This window comes from Argopecten irradians, chromosome 9 (genome assembly GCF_041381155.1).
Source record: "Argopecten irradians isolate NY chromosome 9, Ai_NY, whole genome shotgun sequence".
Taxonomy (NCBI): Eukaryota; Metazoa; Mollusca; class Bivalvia; order Pectinida; family Pectinidae; genus Argopecten; species Argopecten irradians.
Window position 1 is genome coordinate 8,027,216 of NC_091142.1, and position 23,059 is coordinate 8,050,274.

Consider the following 23,059-nt stretch of genomic DNA (forward strand, 5'->3'; position numbering starts at 1 on the left):
GATCACAAATCCACGACTCTCAGGACAAAAACCCCATTAACCTGCTAAAATTAATTGGCAGTCTATCATGAGGGACCTTATCTCACCAAAATAGTTTTTTGACCTACACTATTTTAGCTGTCGGTACGGAGGCGAGCTTGGCTAGTCGCGAATATTATCAGGTAAAACAATATATATTTTTTTTTTATATTTTAATTTCCAATATTTTTACAATGTCCAGAATGTCACTCTCACGCGTAGTATACTCATTCTAAAACGGGTTTCACATGAACATACACAAAAAACTCCAAAGTAACTGACCAGTACATTCCAAACGTGCCTCAAATATTGGAATTTCACGACTTTAATACACATGCATACAGTGTACTTAGGAAAGTGATGTGCGTGCACGGGCATATGTGCATATATGGCAGCTACGCGCCTGGAAGCTGTCAATTTTCAACAGCATGTTCACTTTTCAATGGCATTCGGGGTCAATATTCAACGTTGAAAAATGACCCGAGGTCAGTTTTCACTTTTCAACGGATCGAGGTCCCTTTTCTACGTGACACTGGCACTTGCTCCATAGATAGATTATTAGTGATCGCAGTACGTCGTTCGTTCAACGCTAGGGCTCGTGCCATTCTTCTGCATCCCGAGATGTTGAACTGTTCAGTTTCTTTAGATTTAAACCGTCAAGTTTTAAAGTTTGTGGTACGTTTGTCTCTATTATTCTATAAAGCCATGGCGATAATTCTGAAACCTAATCTATATCATAGAAAATAAAACGACACTGAATATGTAATATTTGCGGTTTTTTTTCAAAAGTAACCAGTAATGATATGTTCAATAGTATCTAATATAAGTTTAATAGCTCCGTATGTCGGTTTCGCCGCATCCTCGATACTCCAGGGGATACTGTCACTGTCGTTATATCCACCCATGGAATATGTTATGACAACGAATGATCAAATAGTTTGACCTTTCAATGTAAATCAAATAAGAATTGATAACGGTACACTTTGTTTGACTGTGTCACTTTGTAGTAGGGCGTCGCCCTTCATGTAATCTTCAAAGGAAACGAAGCACTGAACTGAATCAAACATATTAAAAAATACTTCTGACCATTTCTTTTATTAATTATCAGAACATGGAAAAACAATCAGAAATTTATCAACGTGATGACTTAAATTTAGCGTCTCTTGGTATTAATCATCTATAATTTCACTACTGTAATAAACATTAGATCTAACAAAATTCTAAAACAGACAGCTATAATACAAAACATGACTCAAAGCACTGTTGAAGGGGAGGTAAATCTTACATACGAAACGTGATTTTTATGGTGATTGAAGGGAGATAACTTGCCCGTTCTTAATGGCTTTGCCTTTGCTTCACCGTGGACAGAGCATAAACGATACTCATCATTTGAACAAATAGTTGGTGCGACTGCTCCTGTTTTTTATTGAGGAAAAATACCACTTGTCTGTGGTGGAGCATCTTTAAAATACACACACACACCCTACTTCAATCGCCTGCAAATCACATTTATTCAAAGTAACATTTAACAAACAATAAACGAATGCATATTCAAGAAATATTTATCTTTCACCTCCTGTATCATTCATTACATGTATAATATACTAACACTTTCATCCAGACCTAAAAATCAATTGGTTCGTTCATTGACTTCTATGAGTAATTACTCACGGGTGACATATACATGTACAATGTGCAGTATTAAATCATTCTAAATTGAAAACAAAAGAAAAGAAAGAATCCTACATATATGTATCCACTTCAAAACTTGAGTACATGAAAAACTGGATGATGTTCAGATATCGATATCTGTACCTACATGTGTAGTACAATATAGAATATGATTTTTATCGATTTTATATATTGATATAAATTGTAACTAATTCTCAGATCCCCGTCATCCATATGAAGATTTGATTTTATATTTTAACTTCCTAATTAACTTTAACTGTTAGGTCTATATAATGTAGGTTAGATGGATACAAAGAATTTGGGCCGGTTCCGCAATGCAAGTATTTGGAGTTATCTAACTTGATTAACCGCGAGAGGGCGGGTCGTTTTACACTTCCGGGTAGTATGACTAATCCACTTCACACTTGGATAAGTGGCCAGAGACGTCTTGTTGATTTCGTCATCAGGTAAGTTTAATTAATACTGCGCAATTTGTAGATTATTAGCGCAAATACACGAGAACTTTGTAAAGTATCCGGGGCTGAATACATTACTGCCACTGGCCATATCACATTGGGACACGTATTTATCATAAAGGTGTCAATACAGTCTGTAACATTGATATATGACTGGGCCATAGTTTTAAAATAAAAACTGACACATCCGTTTTGTTATTTTACGCTAATGAAAAGCGTTTGATAAAACGGCACCAACATTTTCATTGATATTCATGATCAATCTGTTCATCATATCATAGTGACATACAACACTGATAGTATCAATGATACAATATAACATGTGTAAATATCATCTGATTCAGGTCATATCGGACATTTATTTATTACCTGATTACGCAACAGATGACTGTTAGCATTACTACAAATATCAATTTGTGCTAAGAGTAATAAAGAAACACAACAAACCCCTGAATAAATTCTGATACCTTGCAAATTGTGTATTATCTGGTGACATGTGCGACACTGACACGCTCCTGCCATGGTCAATACACAGGTATGTGTACTAGACTGTGCACACACAGGTGGTATATAGTTGTGTATTAAACTGTGTAGTGGTGATCAGAAGTATAACATGCAGTACACTCATAGTTATACCCGTATATATCTCGGGTAACTTTCTTAATTTAAACATTTACATTGCACATTAGCTTTATAAACTTTCTTTAATGATAAACATTTTTTTCTGGTCTGTCAAATAGAATTTAAGGCACAATAATTATTCAAGCATGGATTTTTTTTTAATTGTACATACATGTACACTATTCAATCAAATATGACTTCACCAACATTCTTTAATATCCGACCATATTTGTCAGAATTAATGGAGACATGTACATCTATCACACTAATTATGTATATTTACACTGTTTCAAAAAGAACATGTCTCTTTTTTGGAATCCGACATATATATATTTTATGACATAGAAGCTAGGTACTTGTTGCTATTTTCTTACTGTCTTAACTGAACTATCAACTTGCTAAGGAACACTTGGTCATACCCCCACCGGTGCACACACTTACATGTAGTCTAGACCTCCTAATGTGTCTGTCAAAACTTACAAATTACCTACCTGTACCTGAGTGATATTATAAAGACTTTTGATTCCTGTTGGGCCATAGTTTTATTATACTAGACCCAAACACTGCTTTTAAATGCCCACAGCTTATAATGAGTTAAGTAAATGATTGATATATTGAGTTTCAAAGATAGCCCAACCAGTCACTTAAATCTAATTATTCGGGTTAGGGTGATGGGGTGGTGTAGTGGTAAGCCACTAGCATTTCACCTAGCCGGCTGGGGGTTTGATCCCCGCCACAGATGTGAAAAGGTTAAGGATCACCTGTCCGATTATGTGTTTTCCTCTGGGCTTTCCGGTTTCCTCCAACACTAAGACCCTCATGTTCTTACATCTGGGTCATCAAGAGTAATTTGCATTAATTGTATAACTTGTTTCGTCATCGATGTAAAAGAAATAAAGTTAATTTTAATTATTCAGGTTAGGCAAAAAACAAGGCAGGCACAGTTTTAGCGGATATCGAAACACATATTTTTATTTTAGGCTTCAGTCAAATACTTCAAACCTAATGTGTAACTATGAATTTATTTTGTTTTTCTGTTTATTGTTTAGGTGTAACCATTATTGTAGAGATGGACGAACCTGACTCAGATTTTGAACAACAACCAGCTTTTCCGTCGCTTGAAGATATACAAAAGTGGAAATATACCAAGTTACAAGAATGGCTTGTGAAGCACAAGTTGAAGAAAAGTGGTGTAAAGAAAGTTTTGGTTAACAGAGTTTTCAGAGCAATGAGCCATAGCATGGAATCTGACAGTGATGAGGGTGTCAATGCAACACAAAACGATAACCTGGAAGTTCTACCTATTAACAAAGTGGACAGTGCATGGAAAGTATTGAATTCTTCAGACATTCCACCGTTAGAGATGAGAGATGTTGATAATTACTTTTTGTATCAGAAGAATCCAATAACTGGAACAAGTTTGCGGTTTGAGAGGCACATGAAAAAGGCCAAGCGACTTTGCAATGAGGGATTTGTCAGAAATATCAACTACAACATCATTTCACATGATACTGAATACTGCTATGTGAAAGCAGAATGTCTTCCATCCATGAGAACATCTGTCCAAGTTGGAAATCTGGGGAAATCAGCAAAACATTACAATTTGAATGTTTGTTTATCAAAGAAGTCTGGATATATTATTCAGGCATTTTGTAACTGTAAAGCTGGAACAGCTGGACTATGTGCACATGTAGGAGCACTTTTGTATACCTTAGTAAAAACCAAGGATTCATGCACATCAAATGAATGTAAGTGGGATCGGCCAAGACCAATTATAAGAAAACCGAGTCCCAAGAGAGTCTGTGACATTTCTTTTAGAAAAACTGAGAAAGAAAGTGGCAATTTGAAGACCAAACCATATCCAAGTATTTACAAGGCTGGGCCATGTCAAGATGATGGTGACCTGTTCCTTTCACAGCTTCTTGATGGCTTGGAAAGCATCTACCCAGAATGTGTTCTTTATAAGACAATGCGGATGGTGCAAACAGACATAAGTGCCTTTCTAGACATGTATCTGCCTCCATTTATGTACAGGGATAGCATTGACATTCACTCTGAGGAGTGTATGGTGGTGTTTAGATCTTTTCTAGACAACATCTCATTAGACAGTAGTATGTCAGAGAAAGTAGAAATAGCTACGAGGGGACAGCACTGTAACCAAAACTGGGTAGAGGCTCGACGAAATCTAGTTACAGCTTCAAACATAGCTGATGTTGTTAAACGTCGTACTGATAATCCAGATAAACTGTTATACAGACTGTTTGGATATGACAGCAACTCAAAAACAAACAGAGTCAAAAGTTTGGTACATGGCAGAGAATTTGAGGGCCAGGCATTAACAGAATACACTGCCTATCACTTAAAGAGATGTGAAAATGTTGAGATCGAAAGCCGAGGACTTTACGTCAACCCCAGGTACCCTTTCCTTGGTGCTAGCATTGATGCCCAGGTCAACTGTTCTGAATGTGGCACCGGAATTGTGGAGATAAAATGTCCATATGGAGCAGCTGATGATGATCTTCCATGGCGGTCCCGAGAACCAGTGGAGTGTGCAAGAGACAAGAACTTCTATTGTTCAGTCGTGGAAGGAAGCTTAAAATTGAAAGACAGCCATAAATACATGTACCAAGTTCAAGGTCAGATGGCAATATATGAACTGGAATGGGCAGATTTTGTGATATGGACCAAAAAGGGGATTAGTGTGGAACGCATCAGCTTCTCCGAGACCATGTGGAGAAGCATACTACCAAAACTTACAGACTTTTACCTGCATGCTGTCCTTCCAGAAATATTCACAAGAAGAGTGAAACGTGGAAAACCATTGTTGAATAATGTATGAACACTGTGTCAGTGTGTGATGCTATAATGTATGGTCACTGTGTCAGTGTGTGATGCTATAATGTATGGTCAGTGTGTGATGCTATAATGTATGGTCAGTGTGTGGTGCTATAATGTATGGTCACTGTGTCAGTGTGTGATGCTATAATGTATGGTCACTGTGTGATGCTATAATGTATGGTCACTGTGTCAGTGTGTGGTGCTATAATGTATGGTCACTGTGTCAGTGTGTGATGCTATAATGTATGGTCACTGTGTGATGCTATAATGTATGGTCACTGTGTCAGTGTGTGGTGCTATAATGTATGGTCACTGTGTCAGTGTGTGATGCTATAATGTATGGTCACTGTGTCAGTGTGTGATGCTATAATGTATGGTCACTGTGTCAGTGTGTGGTGCTATAATGTATGGTCACTGTGTCAGTGTGTGGTGCTATAATGTATGGTCACTGTGTCAGTGTGTGGTGCTATAATGTATGGTCACTGTGTCAGTGTGTGATGCTATAATGTATGGTCACTGTGTGATGCTATAATGTATGGTCACTGTGTCAGTGTGTGGTGCTATAATGTATGGTCACTGTGTCAGTGTGTGGTGATATAATGTATGGTCACTGTGTCAGTGTGTGGTGCTATAATGTATGGTCACTGTGTCAGTGTGTGGTGCTATAATGTATGGTCACTGTGTCAGTGTGTGGTGCTATAATGTATGGTCACTGTGTGGTGATATAATGTATGGACACTGTGTGATGGTATAACATATGAATACTGATGTAATTTAGTAGGACAAGACACTTATGATCGGGATATATAGTAATATACCAATCACAACTTATAAGGTACCCGCTTCTTTGCGATGAATCTGTATTGAGAATTTGAGATGTCATTTTTGGTAGACACTCCCTAGTAATACATACAAATTTAAAATCATGAAGATCTATAAATACATTTAGTATTTTTATAATACTGCTTTCTTTCTTTTCTATGCTGCTGCATTGTGGTTTGTAACAGGGCCTATTCTGTAGTGTTGATATAGGGGTCCGTTCTCTCTTGAAAATCCTCAAAATGTGTATATTTCCCCCCCAATTGATACATCAGATTTATTTTAAAAACAATGAAATTACAGCTTGCTTATCAACTACCAATTTTATCATTTTACACCTTTAAAATATTGACAGTTAATGGGTCCCATTTTCAAACTACAGAAAAGGCCTGGAAGATTTTAATTTTAACACGACACAATTCACGGTAGCACATTACATTTTTTATTGTTTATTGTAAAAGTGGCGGTAAAAGATTCGTCCATGCAGCACAAATCAGGACCATTTGCTCTGCCAAGTGTGCCTCGCTCAGAGGAAGAGTAGAATTAACAATATTATAGTTTTTTAGCTGCTCCATTTTCATTTCAACAACAATTCTTGCAGAAGCAATGTTATTTGTTTTAAAAAACTCAGCAGAAGACATCTGATGTTTACTCGATACTCGAGGTGGTACATTGAGTCCAACATCAACAGGTAATAAGTCCTCCACAGTAAAGCCCTTGTCTGCCATTACAATGTCTCCAGCAGAGAGTTTAGGTAGGAAACCGTCATGTTGTGTTATATGTCTGTCTGATACATTGCCACCCCATAACCTTGATACAAATGTCACCATGCCATTAGGAGCAACACCAATCAATACTTTAAAAGTATTGGAATGTTTATATTCTGACCAGGTCAGCCACTGTGCTGTCAAAGATGAAGGTTTTTCAGTGAAAAATTCTGTACAATCTACAACAACTCTTGTTTGTGGATGATTGAGAAAAAGACGAGGTAAATTACTTAATATCTGTTCACGGCTAGGCCATGCTACTAATGACAAACTGTGGTCATATATGAAATTTATCCACGTGTTCATGATACGGGACACTGTTGTCTCTGACACACGGAATATATCAGCTAGATGTTCCTGAAGTAGTCCTAGTCTCAACCTCATACACACCATAAGAAATTCGTCGATTGGACGAAGAAAGCGTTTTCTTCCCGGTTTGTCCACACCTGATTGTTCCTGATAGGGTTTGTTACCCATAGACCTCTTCTCTCCTTCCCAGTAATTTAGTCTATCTGCCCCATGCTTTAAGAGTGTCTGAAAAAATAACCAAAACACTTCGAATTTGATAAAACCTGTGTAGAATTTGACTTTGTTGTCATCATTCCTGATGTCTTCCACTGTCATTCTAGGTAGGTCTGTCTGAATGTTTTGACTTACTGAAGAGAATGGTGACCCCACCTGTATCCCTCTGTCTACCATTACAGGTTTGGGAGATGTATTGATTCCATAGTCTCTAACAGTTATAGGGTCTGTCTGAGTTTCTATGCTGAGACTAGGCCTAGTAAGTTCTTGGTCCGAGATATTCTCTATGTTGTCTGTCCAATTTTCTTCAGTGGTGTGTCTTATCAGAGGTCTTCTGGGTTTTGCTGGTGTCTTTGGTTTTGATGGAAAAATGGTCGGGATAGATGTCTCGTCAAAAGGACCATCAAAATGGGCACTGCAGATTCTTGTGTTGTCATTCAATGAAAAATCTGACCTCACATTATTCACACGTGAAATCCACAGGCGCCTGATGTGTGTTTTTTTCTCAGACATTGGGAATCGACGCATGATGACTTTAGAACCATTTTGGATAGTATCTGATGTATTGGAGCATCCAGGAATACAACAATATTTCTTTCCCATTCTGGAAAATATTAATTGTAAAGAATGTATGAAAAAAATGTGTAGTTCTAAGCTAAGTTTTAAAGGGGTTGCAGTTATAAAATGAATCATTTTAAGTACACCTTTAATGATAATTAATTATTTAATCTTTTCTAATTTGCTACTGATCAGTGTTTGTTTAAAAAAGAAACACATGTAGCAAATATTTATAGCCAATTACTACATATTCCCAAGGACTGGTACCAGGCAACCATAAAAATGAGTTGTCACCTAGGATACATACAGTACAGGTAGACTACAACCTTTATGAATACATGCACAGTAGGTGTGTATATGGTCACGTCAGACACCTGTGGTTTTCAAATATCTCATATAGTCACACACTATGTCATATCCCTTTGAACACGTAATAAATTAATATATCTGGTCCAACTCAATAGATTATGGCATGGTTTCTGACAAAACAGGCTTATTAGATGTTGATAAATCTACGATGTAAATCTGATCAATATTGGTATCCGTGTTGTATATCCGTGTATGAACGATAACAGTCGTTAATATGTTGTAGACATTTACATCTATATTGACAAGAAAAAAGGAAGTACACATCGCGATTATTCACAGTGGAAAGCGTTTTACTTACGAAATATCATTGATCACAGATCAGTATATAAGAAAACAAACACCGGTCCATATCTACTGTATACCGTAACGTTATACACTGCGTTACAGTGAAAAAACAAAACATTTTAAATAATTTCTAATCAACGATATCATTTGCATGAATAAAATCATATACTACGTACCTGCATTGAAGAACAAAAGATATACAGTTTTATTATCGAAAATCCAAATACCGGTTGACAGCTCACGGCCAGCAGACGCAGAAATATATACCGGTACTACCCGGAAGTGTTCGGGCTTCGCGGAAAGGGAAGATAACTCTAAAAAAGAATGGATTGCGTTTATTCAATGTGAAGTGGCCGCAAAGAAGAGTTCGTGTGCAAGTAAAAACTTAAATTAGTCCGAATCATTCTGTTGTTTTACCCTATTGCCATCCTCGAAATAATTGATATGAAACGTTGAAAATTGAAAAAACGTCCGTGGTGCGTGTAACATGTATTCGGACGCAAACTACACTATAAATGAAACAACAAGATCTATCCATGTCAAGATTTTATTCATGTCTGTAAAAAAATATATGAATAATACGGTATATCACTTAAATTCGATAACCTATAAGCAATTTCTTCACAAATCAAATGAGCTTCGCTCTTACCAGGCTTTGCCTTAATTATTAAATTGTATGTGTTAAATGTAAACTTTTTAATTAGATACAATTATAATTATTTCTGATCAATATGGTGTCTTATTTAATTTAATTGATTATATCAGTTACCTTCAATTTAATGTGACATGTCCATTGAAATTATTTTTAAATAGAATATATATAGGAGCCTGTACATTAGTTGCGCGTGACCTATCATTATTCATTATTTACCGCCAACTCCAATATCACTGCGCGGATATAAAATAGATCTATCTAACTATTAAATAGAATTAGCTGGCAAATAATACTTTACACTATTTATTAATGTAAGTGCTTAATGAATATTTATTGTTGTGTAAATTTGAAGCATAAAATAAGCAATGTGTATGTTTCATCAATACGGAAATTATAAATATTTCTACGCAGTCAGTTCCGGTATTTTTACATGTCCGTCGAAACCAAACCGACGAGATGCAGTTAGTAAAGTGGGCATACAGCACATTCTTCGCACGAGCTTCAACGTTTGCTGTCACAACATGCGTTGCTGCGGTTGCGTTTGAGACTTTCTGGAACTCAGGAGCCAATAGCCTCTTTGACCGCGTTAACAAGGGGGTAAGTTTACATCATGACCCTCATGTCCTTCACAAATCAAAATTTGGTGTTAGTACGATGCCGGCTTTATTCGTACTAGGTATCGGGAATCTGTAATAACCATGATGACTTGAATCAATCTAGTTTATAATAAGTGTCCCATTAAGTGATTGGTCACTCTAGATCTCTTACATTTATTCGTTCCACAGCATTACGTCGACAAGGAAAGTGGGGGAGGGGGGCATTTTCTGCCAGTTCATTTCAAATAGGAATTTGAAAGTGGCTACCTCTTCCCTAATATCAGCTGTGCTGGTGTACATTATTATAGGTTTTTTTTGTATATCATCAGAGACTTAGATATAATAAGAATGAGAAAATACTAAAATAGGAATATTCTGAGTTTCCCTCCCTAGGAAGGAAATGTTGCGGCATGATTCAAACATTTTTGTACCTAAACAGTCTATCTTATAAGAAAAATTCTTATTCCAATTCATCAAAATTTTATGACATTATACTATTACTAACATACAGTGGACACCGTCACACTAAAATGACATGACAGCCTCACAGTTACAGGTATTTTATAAACATTTAATTAAACTAAAATGCTTTTCGCTTAGAAGTTAAAATATTAAAGATGCTCCACCGCCGACAGAGCATAAATGATATTCATTATTTGAACAATAATTGGTGTTTAATCATGTAAATGTATGTCTAATTAATACAAAAAATAATATAAAACAATTTATTTTGCCTTTGGTGCATGCGCAATCAGTACTTCATTCCATATAGGATATAGTGTCACAGATTTTTTTCGGGATGCAATTAATTATTTTTCATATTTTCAACTTGAAATAAAATTAGAAGCTCAAACTTTTCAACAGTGGTAATGGTGTAAAGTAAGTAACTTTTGTAACTGAAGAAAAATATTAAATCGTCTGCTCCTGTCTTTGATAATGAAAAAATACCATTTGTCAGCGGAGCATCTTTAAAATAAAATTCAAATAAACTTGTATTGCAGGTATTGTGAAAGCACACCTTTATGATCTTTACAATACATTTTAAAGTACACAAATTAGATGTATTATTTTACAACAATTCAATTATTTGATTGATTTTATGTATTTGTATTCATAAATCATACCATTTATAGCCAGACCAGGTACTATACAATGTATATGTTTGTTTAAACTATATAATTTTTTAAAGATATAAAGGGAATAGTCCTTTCATTTTAGCTTGTGTTAAAATTATCAAAATTAACATTTTTTTTGAAAATTCAAAAACTTAATGAATTTTATTTTTTCAAGCTAGACTATACTGTTGTTGTTATATAATTAAATTTAAAGATCACCTTTCAAACCATATTTTTGGTGTTTCTTAATCGTATGCCCACGAAACCATGCTATGGACAAATAATGTCTATGACACACAGGACACACGTACACTGGTCTAGTATTCTTGATAATGGTAGGCCTGGATGCAGGTTTCTCTAACTTTTCTTTTTTGCGAGGTGTAGGATCTTCAAAGTCACTATCACTATAAAAATGTTCTATCGTTGTCTGTGTATTCCTCTAACAAAATATCTAAATCTGTATCATCATCCCAAGACAGAAAATCCGACGACATAATGTAAACAAGATGAACATTGTGAGACAAACCCGTGTTTAAGATGACTTTCTTTACGTGAATGGTGGTTTTTCATCATTTGACAATACTTACATCATCTTGGGTGACATCCACAGACGGCTGCACAATACACACAGCCAACTGTCGCCAGTACCATGTTTTTCATTTACCTGTATATACGGTGACACTAACAAGGTCACATGTGTACAGACAGCAGACGCCATCACGGCACGTGTCGCTATGGAAACACAGTTTCCGATTAGTGCGCAACCGCGTAGCTTAGTCTTGCAGTAACTGATCTTCCGTCTATTGTAACAATAGGTGTGTACGAGATATCGCGAGAACAGCACTACCTGCTTGTCCCTATTATATCTAAGTCTCTGATATCATATGATATATGTTGAATTAACAAGTCGAGGAGAAGTCATGATTCCACTGTTATAGTGGAATACCAAGTGTACCACTATAATAAATAACTGAAGGCAAGGCCTTAAAGTTGTATGGTCTATCACTTGTGTGGTTTTGAAACTTCATCGTAGGCTATATATGAATATAGCTGTTCTGACATAAATGGACTAATTCATGTACCACATGATACCCTATAATGTTTGTCCGGGGCTAGTATTTCCAGTGATGACGGAACATAACTACCGTTATTAGCGCCCCTCCCCCTATAAGCACACCTCCCCTTTTCTGAAGAAGAGTTGAAGTTGTATAAAAGCCCCCATCTCAACAAAGTTTTACAACATGTGATGCCTCTAACATCAGCATTACATCCCATATTACATAAAATAGCGTGTTTTTTACATGTTAATTATGACAACAATGTGCCTCACATGATAAAAGTCATATGCATGTTAACTGTAAAAGTTCTATGCTCCATGAGTACAGAAAGATTTAAAATATGGTTGCCTTTTTTGGTCCACATCTTACATTTTGCTGCATTAATAAGCACCCCCTTTAGATTAAGTGACGGGGGCGCTAATTACGGCAAATACGGTATTTGTAATCTTCCCTTTGAAATGACATTAGCATGGGATATCATTACTGATATCATTCCATCACCAATAGAAACAATAATCCCGCACAAACTTTATAGGTATCATGTGGTACGTGAGTTAATTATTTATTCCCGTTATCAACTTTTTGTTTTTGTTTAAGAAATGTATTGAGCTTTTAAACGTTAATGAATAAATTGACTTTTTTTTAACTTTTTCTTTTTTACATTTTTCAGAGGCAGTGGAAGGACATCAAGCATTTGTATGATGATGAATAACGACCTGTCAACATTATATATTTTATGGAATGAAAGTTGTGGTGTGTGAATGAAGAATAAAGAACTGTGCCAATGGACATCCTGGGAAGAAAGGACTATTTGTGAAGTGGCTTTACATCAATGCCACGGATAAAAATAGGGAAAAGAAAACACAGAGAACAATTTACAATTTTAATTTGAGAAGTTGAACTATTCCTAGCAAATCTTTTCCGAAAAGTGTTGATTTATAGAATTTATCAAGGACTGTTTTGGTTATTCTGAATACAGATGGAAACAACAGACAGCTGTGTTTATAAATCATCATATGAAGATCTTTGTAAAAATAGACATTTGAAGTTTTTGATTACAATTTGTTTAAACTAGTATATTTGTTCAGTTGTTATTTAGTTATGTTTACAAATCAGTTTGTATTTTGTAAGTCACCTCTCCAAATAAAAAAACACTCTATAGTAATGGGAGTGGGTATAGTTTACCAGCAACAGTTTTCGGATCATCTTATGATTTTCAAGATTTGTGATAATCTAAGATGGTAGTTTGGAGGAATTTTATTACTTTAAAGTCCATTTTACCAGATGGCCATGTGCTTTTAGACTCATTTCAGGTGACCTATTCTATAATTCTCTCTTTTGTATGTTACTGCAGATCATCGTGTGTTGTCCACCATATTTAGAACAATTTAGATTTTGGGCATTTTCACTGTCTAAAATTACTAAATCATTTCAATTATTAAAATTTTGTAGAATTCTTCCATGCCATGGCTAAAGGAATATGAATTAATTGGTCTTTAACTCTTAAAAGGTCACAGAAGAGTTAAGAAGGTTCAAAATGACAAAGCATTTCAAAAATATCCATCTTGACTTCTAGATATTGCAGAATCTGCATAGTCTTCATGGGTCAATTTTACTTATGAGAAAAAAAAGTCCTGTCTTCCGACTTCCGTGAAAGCTTCCAGGAAGATTATACTTAGGTGATGCGTTTTTAAGTTTTCCATTGTCATAACAGGTAATACATTTACCAAAATAAAAAAAAAATAAAGAAAAAATTATTCAACTGATTCTGATTTCTGGTACAATTTGGGGTTTATATATATAATGTACTGGGTACACGTGCAGAAGTAGCTACATTTATGTATATCCATAATTTAGCTCACCTGGCCCGAAGGGCCGGTGAGCTTATGTCATGGCGCGGCGTCCGTCGTCCGTCGTCCGTCCGTCCGTCAACATTTCCTATAAATCGCTACTTGTCCTAGAGTTCTGCATGGATTGTAACCAAATTTGGCCACAAACATCCTTGGGGGAGGGGGAACAGAACTTGTATAAATTTTGGCTCTGACCCCCCGGGGGCAGGAGGGGCGGGGCCCAATAGGGGAAATAGAGGTAAATCCTTTAAATCGCTACTTGTCCTAGAGTTTGGCATGGATTGTAACCAAAATCAGCCACAAACATCCTTGGGGGAAGGGGAACAGAACTTGTATAAATTTTGGCTCTGGATCCCCCGGGGGCAGGAGGGGCGGGGCCCAATAGGGGAAATAGAGGTAAATCCTTTAAATCGCTACTAGTCATAGAGTTCTGCATGGATTGGAACCAAATTTGGCCACAAACATCCTTGGGGGAAGGGGAACAGAACTTGTATAAATTTTGGCTCTGGCCCCCCGGGGCAGGAGGGGCGGGGCCCAATAGGGGAAATAGAGGTAAATCCTTTAAATCGCTACTAGTCATAGAGTTCTGAATGAAATGTAACCAAATTTGGCCACAAACATCCTTGGGGGAAGGGGAACAGAACTTGTATAAATTTTGGCTCTGACCCCCCCGGGGGCAGGAGGGGCGGGGCCCAATAGGGGAAATAGAGGTAAATCCTATAAATCGCTACTTGACCTAGAGTTTGGCATGGATTGTAACAATTTGGCCAGAAGCATCATTGGGAGAATAAAAACTGAGTTTCAATAAATTTGGCTCTGGTCCCGGGGTGCAGGAGGGGCGGGGCCCAATAGGGAAATCATAGGTAAATTCTATAAATCGCTACTTGACCTAGAGTTTGGCATGGATTGTAACCAAATTTGGCCACAAAATCCTTAGGGGAAGGGGAACAGAACTTGTATAAATTTTGGCTCTGATCCCCCGGAGGCAGGAGGGGCGGGGCCCAATAGGGGAAATCATAGTAAATCCTTTAAATTTTACTTGTCCTAGAGTTTGGCATGGATTGTAAATCAGCCACAAACATCCTTGGGGGAAGGGAACAGTACTTGTATAAATTTTGACTCTGATCCCCCAGGGGCAGGAGGGGCGGGGCCCAATAGGGGAAATAAAGGTAAATCCTTTAAAACGCTACTAGTCATAGAGTTGTGAATGGAATGTAACCAAATTTGGCCACAAACATCTTGGGGGAAGGGAACAGAACTTGTATAAATTTTGGCTCTGACCCCCGGGGGCAGGAGGGGCGGGGCCCAATAGGGGAAATAGAGGTAAATCCTTTAAATCGCTACTAGTCATAGAGTTCTGCAGGGATTGTAACCAAATTTGGGCACAAACATCCTTGGGGAAAGGGGGAACATAACTCTGGCCCCCCGGGGCTGGAGGGGCGGGGCCCAATAGGGGAAATAGTAAATCCTTTTAGTCACAGGTTCTCAAATTGGCCACAAACCTTGGGGAAGGGGAACAGAACTTGTATAAGTTTTGGCTCTGGCCCCCCAGGGGGATGGATGGGGCCCAATAGGGGAAATAGAGGTAAATCCTATAAATTGCTACTTGTCCTAGAGTTTTGCTTGGATTGTGACCAAATTTGGCCACAAACATCCTTGGGGGAAGGGGAACAGAACTTGTATAAATTTTGGCTCTGACCCCCTGGGGGCAGGAGGGGTGGGGCCTAATAGGGGATTTAGAGGTTAATATTAAAATTCCTTCAGAAAAGAAACAATGAACCTGTATTCAGAACATTACTTGGCATTACAAACCAGGTGAGCGATACAGGCCCTCTGGGCCTCTTGTTTAAGATTTCATGTTAATTTTTAAGTCAAATTCAATATTAATCACATCCAATTGTTCAGAAAATTGATCAAGTTACTTTCGCAAGTTGCATTCAGTCAGAACATGTGGCCAAAGAATAAAAATAAAACATTTTCTTGTAATTTGTGTTTTGGAGAGCTAAAAGTTTATTTTGAGAATTTTTTGAAATTTTGATGTTCAATCCAGGCCGAAAATATAATGTATGTACCGGGCATAGGTAATATCATAGATTTAGATAAAACTATCTAAATCTCTAATATTTCATTTCAAGCATAATCAAAGTCAAAGGGATATGATAATTAGTTACATTGAATATATATATATATAAATTATTTTAATCGTTTTAAGTCCAGAATGTAAGGTTTGTCACATGGCGTACAGTATATGCATATATCTAAAAAAGTCTAAAAAAAAAAAAAAAAAGGTCTATGGAAACTTCAGGTTCTGGATCCCCTGACCAAATATAAAATACAAACTAACTTACCAGATCCCTGTGCGTGGATCACAGTATTCGTTTATCTGGGTAAACACAAAGCGTGTTGCAAACCAGGAGATTTAGGCTGGCCACCAGTCTCTAGAATGTTGAAATTTCACGCAAAATTTGGTTTGATAATTTTTGTATGCAGCTGATTCAAAGTTTCCAAACTAGGGGAGATAACCTAGTATTAGAATTCTGCAAAGAAAATCTTATCGATAACTTGGGGATCATGGCTATTCTAAAGGAGAAGACGGAACCGAGACCCGACACTGTCAAGGTTTTCAGGAGATTCTGTAGAGGAAACATTTACATACATGTTTCAGGTTACATGACTGGGAAAAAAAGGGTAGGTCATCGGGATTTTTTTTTTTATTTAATTCTTTTTTTTTTTTTTTTTTTTTGAGGAAGAGGAGGGTTCAGATGCTTTATCGCTACATTACAAAGTAATTGTCTTTCAGGCTGGTTAAAATTTTTTTATTTCTCATTGCTATAATTTAACTTATATACTTGAAGCAAGTGTAAAAATCTAAGCTGAAAACTCACGCACTACATCTTTGTTTTGGAAAAGAGTGATAAAATAGCTTGGATCGGAGGTAAAAACTAGCTAGGGTAGGTAGGGTATCTGAAACATACATTTTTTTGCTTTATTTAGATGAGACAGAAAAGAAAAAAAAAAATTGGCGTATCTATTAGTGTTAATTATCCGCTGTTCTATATATGGATATAGAACAGCGGATATATTATATATTCTCTGTATGGATCTCGGTCAGCTCGAAGCTACATAAGTATTATAATTAATAGACATTATTAATTAGAAGGGACAACATTTGAATCATAGTAATCATAATATGCATCTTCAGTGCATGTTGTATATCAGTAATGAGAAGAAAAGTTCCCCAACGATTAAAGAACGTATTAGCAAAAAAATTATCTTTTGATTATAGGAAAGTTTACTTAAGGTAGACCGTCCCTTCTAGATTCCTCTCAGGGATTTCGTTTCATTTTTTGACATTTTGATTTTAGGTATACCCTGATCACAAAAACCGCATAAAAATCATATGTCACCTGGGTTAATTTTTCTTCCAGGGTAGCTTAAAGATATGTATTAACGACTTAATATTCCGGATTTTTAAGGATTTTTTTTGATAAATAATATTTTACTCCATGTAACATCACTTAACATATAAAGAATATGCTCGTAACATCTTCATACCTTCAGTAGGTGATATATAAATTCATAACTATATCAAATAAGCTGGGTTTTCCACAATAAAACAAAATATCGTTATTTCAAAAGTAATTCCGGACCCAATTTTACTTAACCAGTTTAAGAATATGTGCGTGAATACAGGGAACCGGCACGTATTTCTAACCAACAGATATAGATATTATAATATATTTTTTGTTAGAAAATTGTGCCAGGTCCCTGTGTGCGTGAAACTATGATAGATATTAATTGTAGACAATATGTGAAACTAATATGTTAGAGCAAATAAACCAAGAAGCAAGAACATGTATGTCCATGCCAATAAGTACAAGATGTAATCAAAATAATGAAGGCCTTGTGGAACTCCAATCTGATTAAACTACACAGCGATCCTTATTTTCACTGTGTTCCATAGAGGATATATGACAACATTAAAGATGATCCATCGCCGACAGAGCATAAATGATATTGATCATTTGAACAATAATTAGTGTTTAATCGTGTATACATAAGTCTAATTAACACAAAAAATAAAATAAAATAATTTATTTTGCCTTTAGGTCATGCGCAATCAGCACTTCATTCCATATAGGATATAGTGCCACGGAATTTTTGAGGGATGCAATTAATTTTTTTTTATATATATTTTTAACTTGAAGTTAAATTAGAAGCTCAAACGTTCTGGTGAGTGGATTACTTACTTCTATACTGTAGCAACATCTAATTTACATGTAAAACGACAATTCGTCTGTATGATTTTTACCGTTTTTTTATATCTAGACCTCTAAATCGTCTAAAAATGGTCTTAGGGCACTCTGGTACGTGGGTCCATGATTATATAATCTGTAACTAATTCTCAGATCCCTGTGTTCGTCATAACACATAATTTATCTATGTTGTGTTCTTTGGGTAAGGTGACTACATACGTGTACAGTAAATGTTTATGTCAGCTCTAGCTAACTATTTCATCTGACAGATGTAAATTGTCATATCCTCTATAATAGAGTATCTAGAATATGTGGAACTTCGGCTGCAATAATTAAGGCCAAAAAAATAATATGTCCTCCCGACCTACCGATCCTATTTTTTTTTTGCAAATGTAATCCTAAACAGGCATACTTTTTGGCCTAACTAGTACATGACTAATACCTGAAATATTATCTCTAATGTCTATTTTACAAAAAAAGCTCACTATATATACAGACTTCACTAGATATCTATACAGACATGAAGTACATCATTATGTATTTTACGTAGATTTTCAGTAGCAGAGACATTGATAAAATAGACTATCTATGTCTCTGTCAGTAGGAATTTAATACAGCGCTGCATATGTACGTCCGTTACGGTACATGTGGGTACTCGACTATAACAAAATTAACCATACACGACTAGACAACCTAACAGTTGTTAAGATTCATAAAAACGCCTTTATCAAACAACATCGGCATCAATGTTGTGTTTTGTATCTTTGATAGACAACTAATTGCCACGCCCACCGGCAAACATGGCGCAGTTAAAACACGTGGCTACAATACAATTCTGTTTACGCTGTTTCTCGGCCTGTTTACAATCACTTTAAATGAACTTAAAAGTTACTTTTGTTAAAAATCAGGACATTAATCATCTAGATTCATAAAAATATATATTTTACAACCGGTTATCGCAGTCCGCTATACTGAGCGACATCTTGTGTGTAATAATCAAGCAGCCGAAATAGCTCAGTTGGGAGAGCGTTAGACTGAAGATCTAAAGGTCCCTGGTTCGATCCCGGGTTTCGGCAGACGCTTCAATTTTTCATTTTTTGTTTAAATATTGTTTAAAAAAAAATAAATTACATGTAATATTAACATCCTCACTGAAATAATACCATTTTGAAATTATGAAACAAATAGTTTTTTCATATGTGCTCAGTTCAAGGAATTGAATTTATTTGGTCAGATTTATTTTTCCAAATGAACTCGATCTTCCAAAATAGGTTTATATTCGTATTAATCGTTATTTACATAAATTCAAGCACTTTTACCCTTCAATAAATTAATCAGATTTATCAATCGAATAATTTTGAATTTATTTACTCATTTCATAAAATATTCGCTTACTTGCATTGTCTTTCTCTCCAAAACATATAACTTATACATGTATACTTTTTTTCTTTCTTTTTTTTTCTGGGCAATTCAATTAAAGGTGCCCAGGCCCATTCAATTTTTATTCGTTGATTATAATTGTTTATTCATTCAATCTGTACACCGCCTATGTGTATAATCGTCATACTATATAAGTCTTTGTAATAAACTTGTAGGTTTCTTAAGATTCTATAATTTGTGACACTTTAATTGTCAATGTGCAAAATATTAATTCATTGATACATGTATACTGAAAATCAATTATTAATTCAATTCTATATATATATATATATATATTGATGATATGGAGTCTGGTTCGCGAGTTTGAATCCCATGTGGAACAGTTGCCACCGTTATTGACCGCTGGTCGATGTTTTTTCTCTAGTACTCAGGGCTTTCCTCCACCACCTTGCAGTTAATAGGACGTAAAACAAAAAAACACACCAAACTTACATTAATATTTGCGGGTCGACCTATACGTACAAAGACAATTCAAATTGTCTGCAACTTGGATTGAATGATCTAGACTATCTATAAAAGACATTTAAATGTACTAGTATATAGTGGTCTATATTTACAGGTAAAACAATTGCGAAGTTTGAGATAATCAGACGATTGTTAACTAGCACGGTCCCGATAAACTTCGTATTGTACTTGTACATCTAATATAAAATTAACAATGGCTAAAATTTAGTACTATTGTTGCAAGATAAAAGATATAAATTCGATAGCATACCTTTACACATTGTAAGTAGCATTGTTAGCTTTACGGTGCGCACAAGTATAAAGGCGCCCAATGGTATAATGTTTTTTTTCGTAAAGAAAAGCATTATCAGCTTGATTTCGAAATAAAACATTTTCAAGTTGCAAATGGTACATTAAATTCAAATCGTGATCAGAATAGTGTAATTCAATGGAATTATATTGAAAAATAATTCTTAAAGCTCAAAATAAAAAATCAAACAAAGGAATAGAAATTATTTACTAAAACAATTAAATATAAAGGTCGCGAAATTAAACATGCGAGATAGCAAAAACAATATTTACACTAAATTTCAATTTAAGAAAATTCTATAAAATTCGGCTAATAATATGATAATATACTTTGTAGAAGAAATAGATATATGTAGCTCAACAAATGAGAAATCGGTCATACGAAGTTGACAATGCTTGGTTGTATTGTTTAGATATATAGGTCGTCCCCTGACAGTTCACCATTGTTTAACTTTGTTGAAACGCACGGGTGCCGATCTTCCAATGTTCAATGTTTAATGCAATATGGTTGATAAATCATAATAAATGGGTAACTTAATTCAAACCCTTTGGTCGGAATGTTGAAATGTGCGCGTGTTGCATTTCAATTTGGCGACAGATTGATGTATATTGAATCTCATCACCTAAGTCGAAGGCTTGTGTCAGAAGTTACCAAGAACAGCTAAAATAAACTCTGTGGATTCATTATGAAGGAATATTAGTACTTGTACCTGTAACGTAGAATTCAGACTGGACTTTAGATTTCAAATTTATGCTGATTCACGCCAACTTAATTAGTATCATTTACGGACATTCTAATGAACCGATGTCTTTGAGCCGACGAAATATCTAAGAGCTGTCGGCCGCACGACAGGACTATGCGGTATTTCAAGTGATTGAGGCCTACTAGGAACCATGTCGACAAACTACAGAATATTTCTTTGACGCCATCTTTCGAGGAATAGAATTGGCTCTAGGTATACCAGGTGATTGTTTCTGAAGTTGAAGCATAAAAATATCAGAAGTTTATGGCTGCGAAACCGAAAGCCGTTGGGATCTCTGGAACTTCATTGAAGTCGTCTTCCTCCAATGGTGATTCATCATCTTCAGATGATGCCTCTGGGAAGCAGAAACAAAAAATTCTGCCCAAGACAAAAGTCGTATCGGAATATGATGTATCGGGGGATATAATAAGCGTTCGTCCAGCACCAGACGGAGGCTTCTGGACATGTTTCGACTGTAGTGAAACGGTCACACAACGAGACAAAAATGGAGAGGTTGTGCGAGAGATTGTTCATGAAAGCCCTTTACGGGACATCAGCGTATCGCCAAAAACTCAGACCCTATGGGCCTGCTGTTTGAAGGATAAAACAGTTATGGAGCTAACGCCAGATGGAAATCTTAACGTGAATTTCAAAAGCGAGGATCAACCATGGTGCATATGTGCAACACTGGACGGAAACATCCTTGTTGGAATGGCGAAAAAGGTCGCGAAATATTCTCCGGAGGGAAAAGTTATCCTTGCGTCGAAGAAAATCCGGATTCCAGGGAGGAGACAACTGATTTGTCTACCGTATAAAATCTCTGAGTGTGGTGTTTCACACAACGTGGCCATTGTCGAACAGGACCAGCCTATAGATGGAGGAAAGGACGAACCGCATGTACTTGTCATGAACAAAGATTTTCAGGAACTGTTCCGTTACCATGGCAACGTTCCAAAGCGTCATTCGCAAGCTGCCAAGAAGAAAATAGAGCAAGGTTCATTTTTCCCGTTTGATGTGGGGTTCGATTCTGTCGGTAATGTTGTAATATCAGACTACAATAACTGTAGTATTTATTTGTTGAGCAATCGAGGAGAATTTCTCAGTTTACTGTGCTGTAACTCTAAAGTGATCAGAGGTATTTCTGTGGATTCTGATGGCAGTTTATGGGCGGTGTTTGGGTCGTTCGGCTCCCAGAAAGTGAAGGTTTTGAAATACAGCACGTGATGTCTGGTATTCACACTTTTACTGTAAATTTGGATATTTTCCCGAGAGGTTGTTTCGCTAAATAAATCTTTCATGTGTTCGCTTTTTGATGATAGCGTGTTGTGGATGGGGAATGGTTTGTTTGGAAAGAGCTAAAATAAAAGTGGAATGTTCAATATCTAAAGATGCTCCACCGCCGACGAATGGTATTTTTTTCCTCTATCAAAAACAGACGTAGATGAATTTTTCAGTAAAACACGTTTCTTAATTTACACCATTGTCACCATTGAAAGTTTGAGCTACTTATACTACTTCTTAAAGATAAAAATATTGCAAATTATTAATTGCGTTCACAAAAAATGTCATGACACTATGTCCTATATGGAATAAAATACTGATTGCGCATCTACCAAAAGCAAAATACATTGTAGATTAATTTATTGGTA

The 23,059-nt window shown here is 36.1% G+C and overlaps 3 protein-coding genes, 1 long non-coding RNA gene and 1 other non-coding gene across 5 annotated transcripts; 4 read left to right on the forward strand and 1 right to left on the reverse strand.

The window, feature by feature from the left end:
- Nucleotides 1-2,015: 2,015 nt before the first annotated feature.
- On the forward strand, nt 2,016-6,584 carry LOC138331299 (uncharacterized). Its single transcript, XM_069278823.1, has 2 exons — nt 2,016-2,156; nt 3,836-6,584. Exon 2 carries the CDS (start codon nt 3,856-3,858, stop codon nt 5,623-5,625), a length of 1,770 nt encoding a protein of 589 aa, XP_069134924.1. The 5' UTR covers nt 2,016-2,156; nt 3,836-3,855; the 3' UTR covers nt 5,626-6,584.
- A 51-nt stretch (nt 6,585-6,635) lies between these two features.
- Nucleotides 6,636-9,217, reverse strand: LOC138331300 (uncharacterized). Its single transcript, XM_069278824.1, has 2 exons — nt 9,121-9,217; nt 6,636-8,336 (listed from the first exon to the last, which is right to left on the reverse strand). Exon 2 carries the CDS (start codon nt 8,333-8,335, stop codon nt 6,893-6,895), a length of 1,443 nt encoding a protein of 480 aa, XP_069134925.1. The 5' UTR covers nt 8,336; nt 9,121-9,217; the 3' UTR covers nt 6,636-6,892.
- A 654-nt stretch (nt 9,218-9,871) lies between these two features.
- On the forward strand, nt 9,872-13,443 carry LOC138331302 (uncharacterized). The gene is made up of 2 exons (XR_011209680.1): nt 9,872-10,196; nt 13,039-13,443. It is a non-coding gene; the product is annotated as an uncharacterized lncRNA (long non-coding RNA).
- A 6,034-nt stretch (nt 13,444-19,477) lies between these two features.
- Trnaf-gaa (transfer RNA phenylalanine (anticodon GAA)) lies at nt 19,478-19,550 on the forward strand. The gene has a single exon. It is a non-coding gene; the product is annotated as a tRNA-Phe (tRNA).
- A 2,124-nt stretch (nt 19,551-21,674) lies between these two features.
- Nucleotides 21,675-22,634, forward strand: LOC138331381 (uncharacterized). The gene has a single exon (XM_069278959.1). It carries the CDS (start codon nt 21,675-21,677, stop codon nt 22,632-22,634), a length of 960 nt encoding a protein of 319 aa, XP_069135060.1.
- Nucleotides 22,635-23,059: the final 425 nt, after the last annotated feature.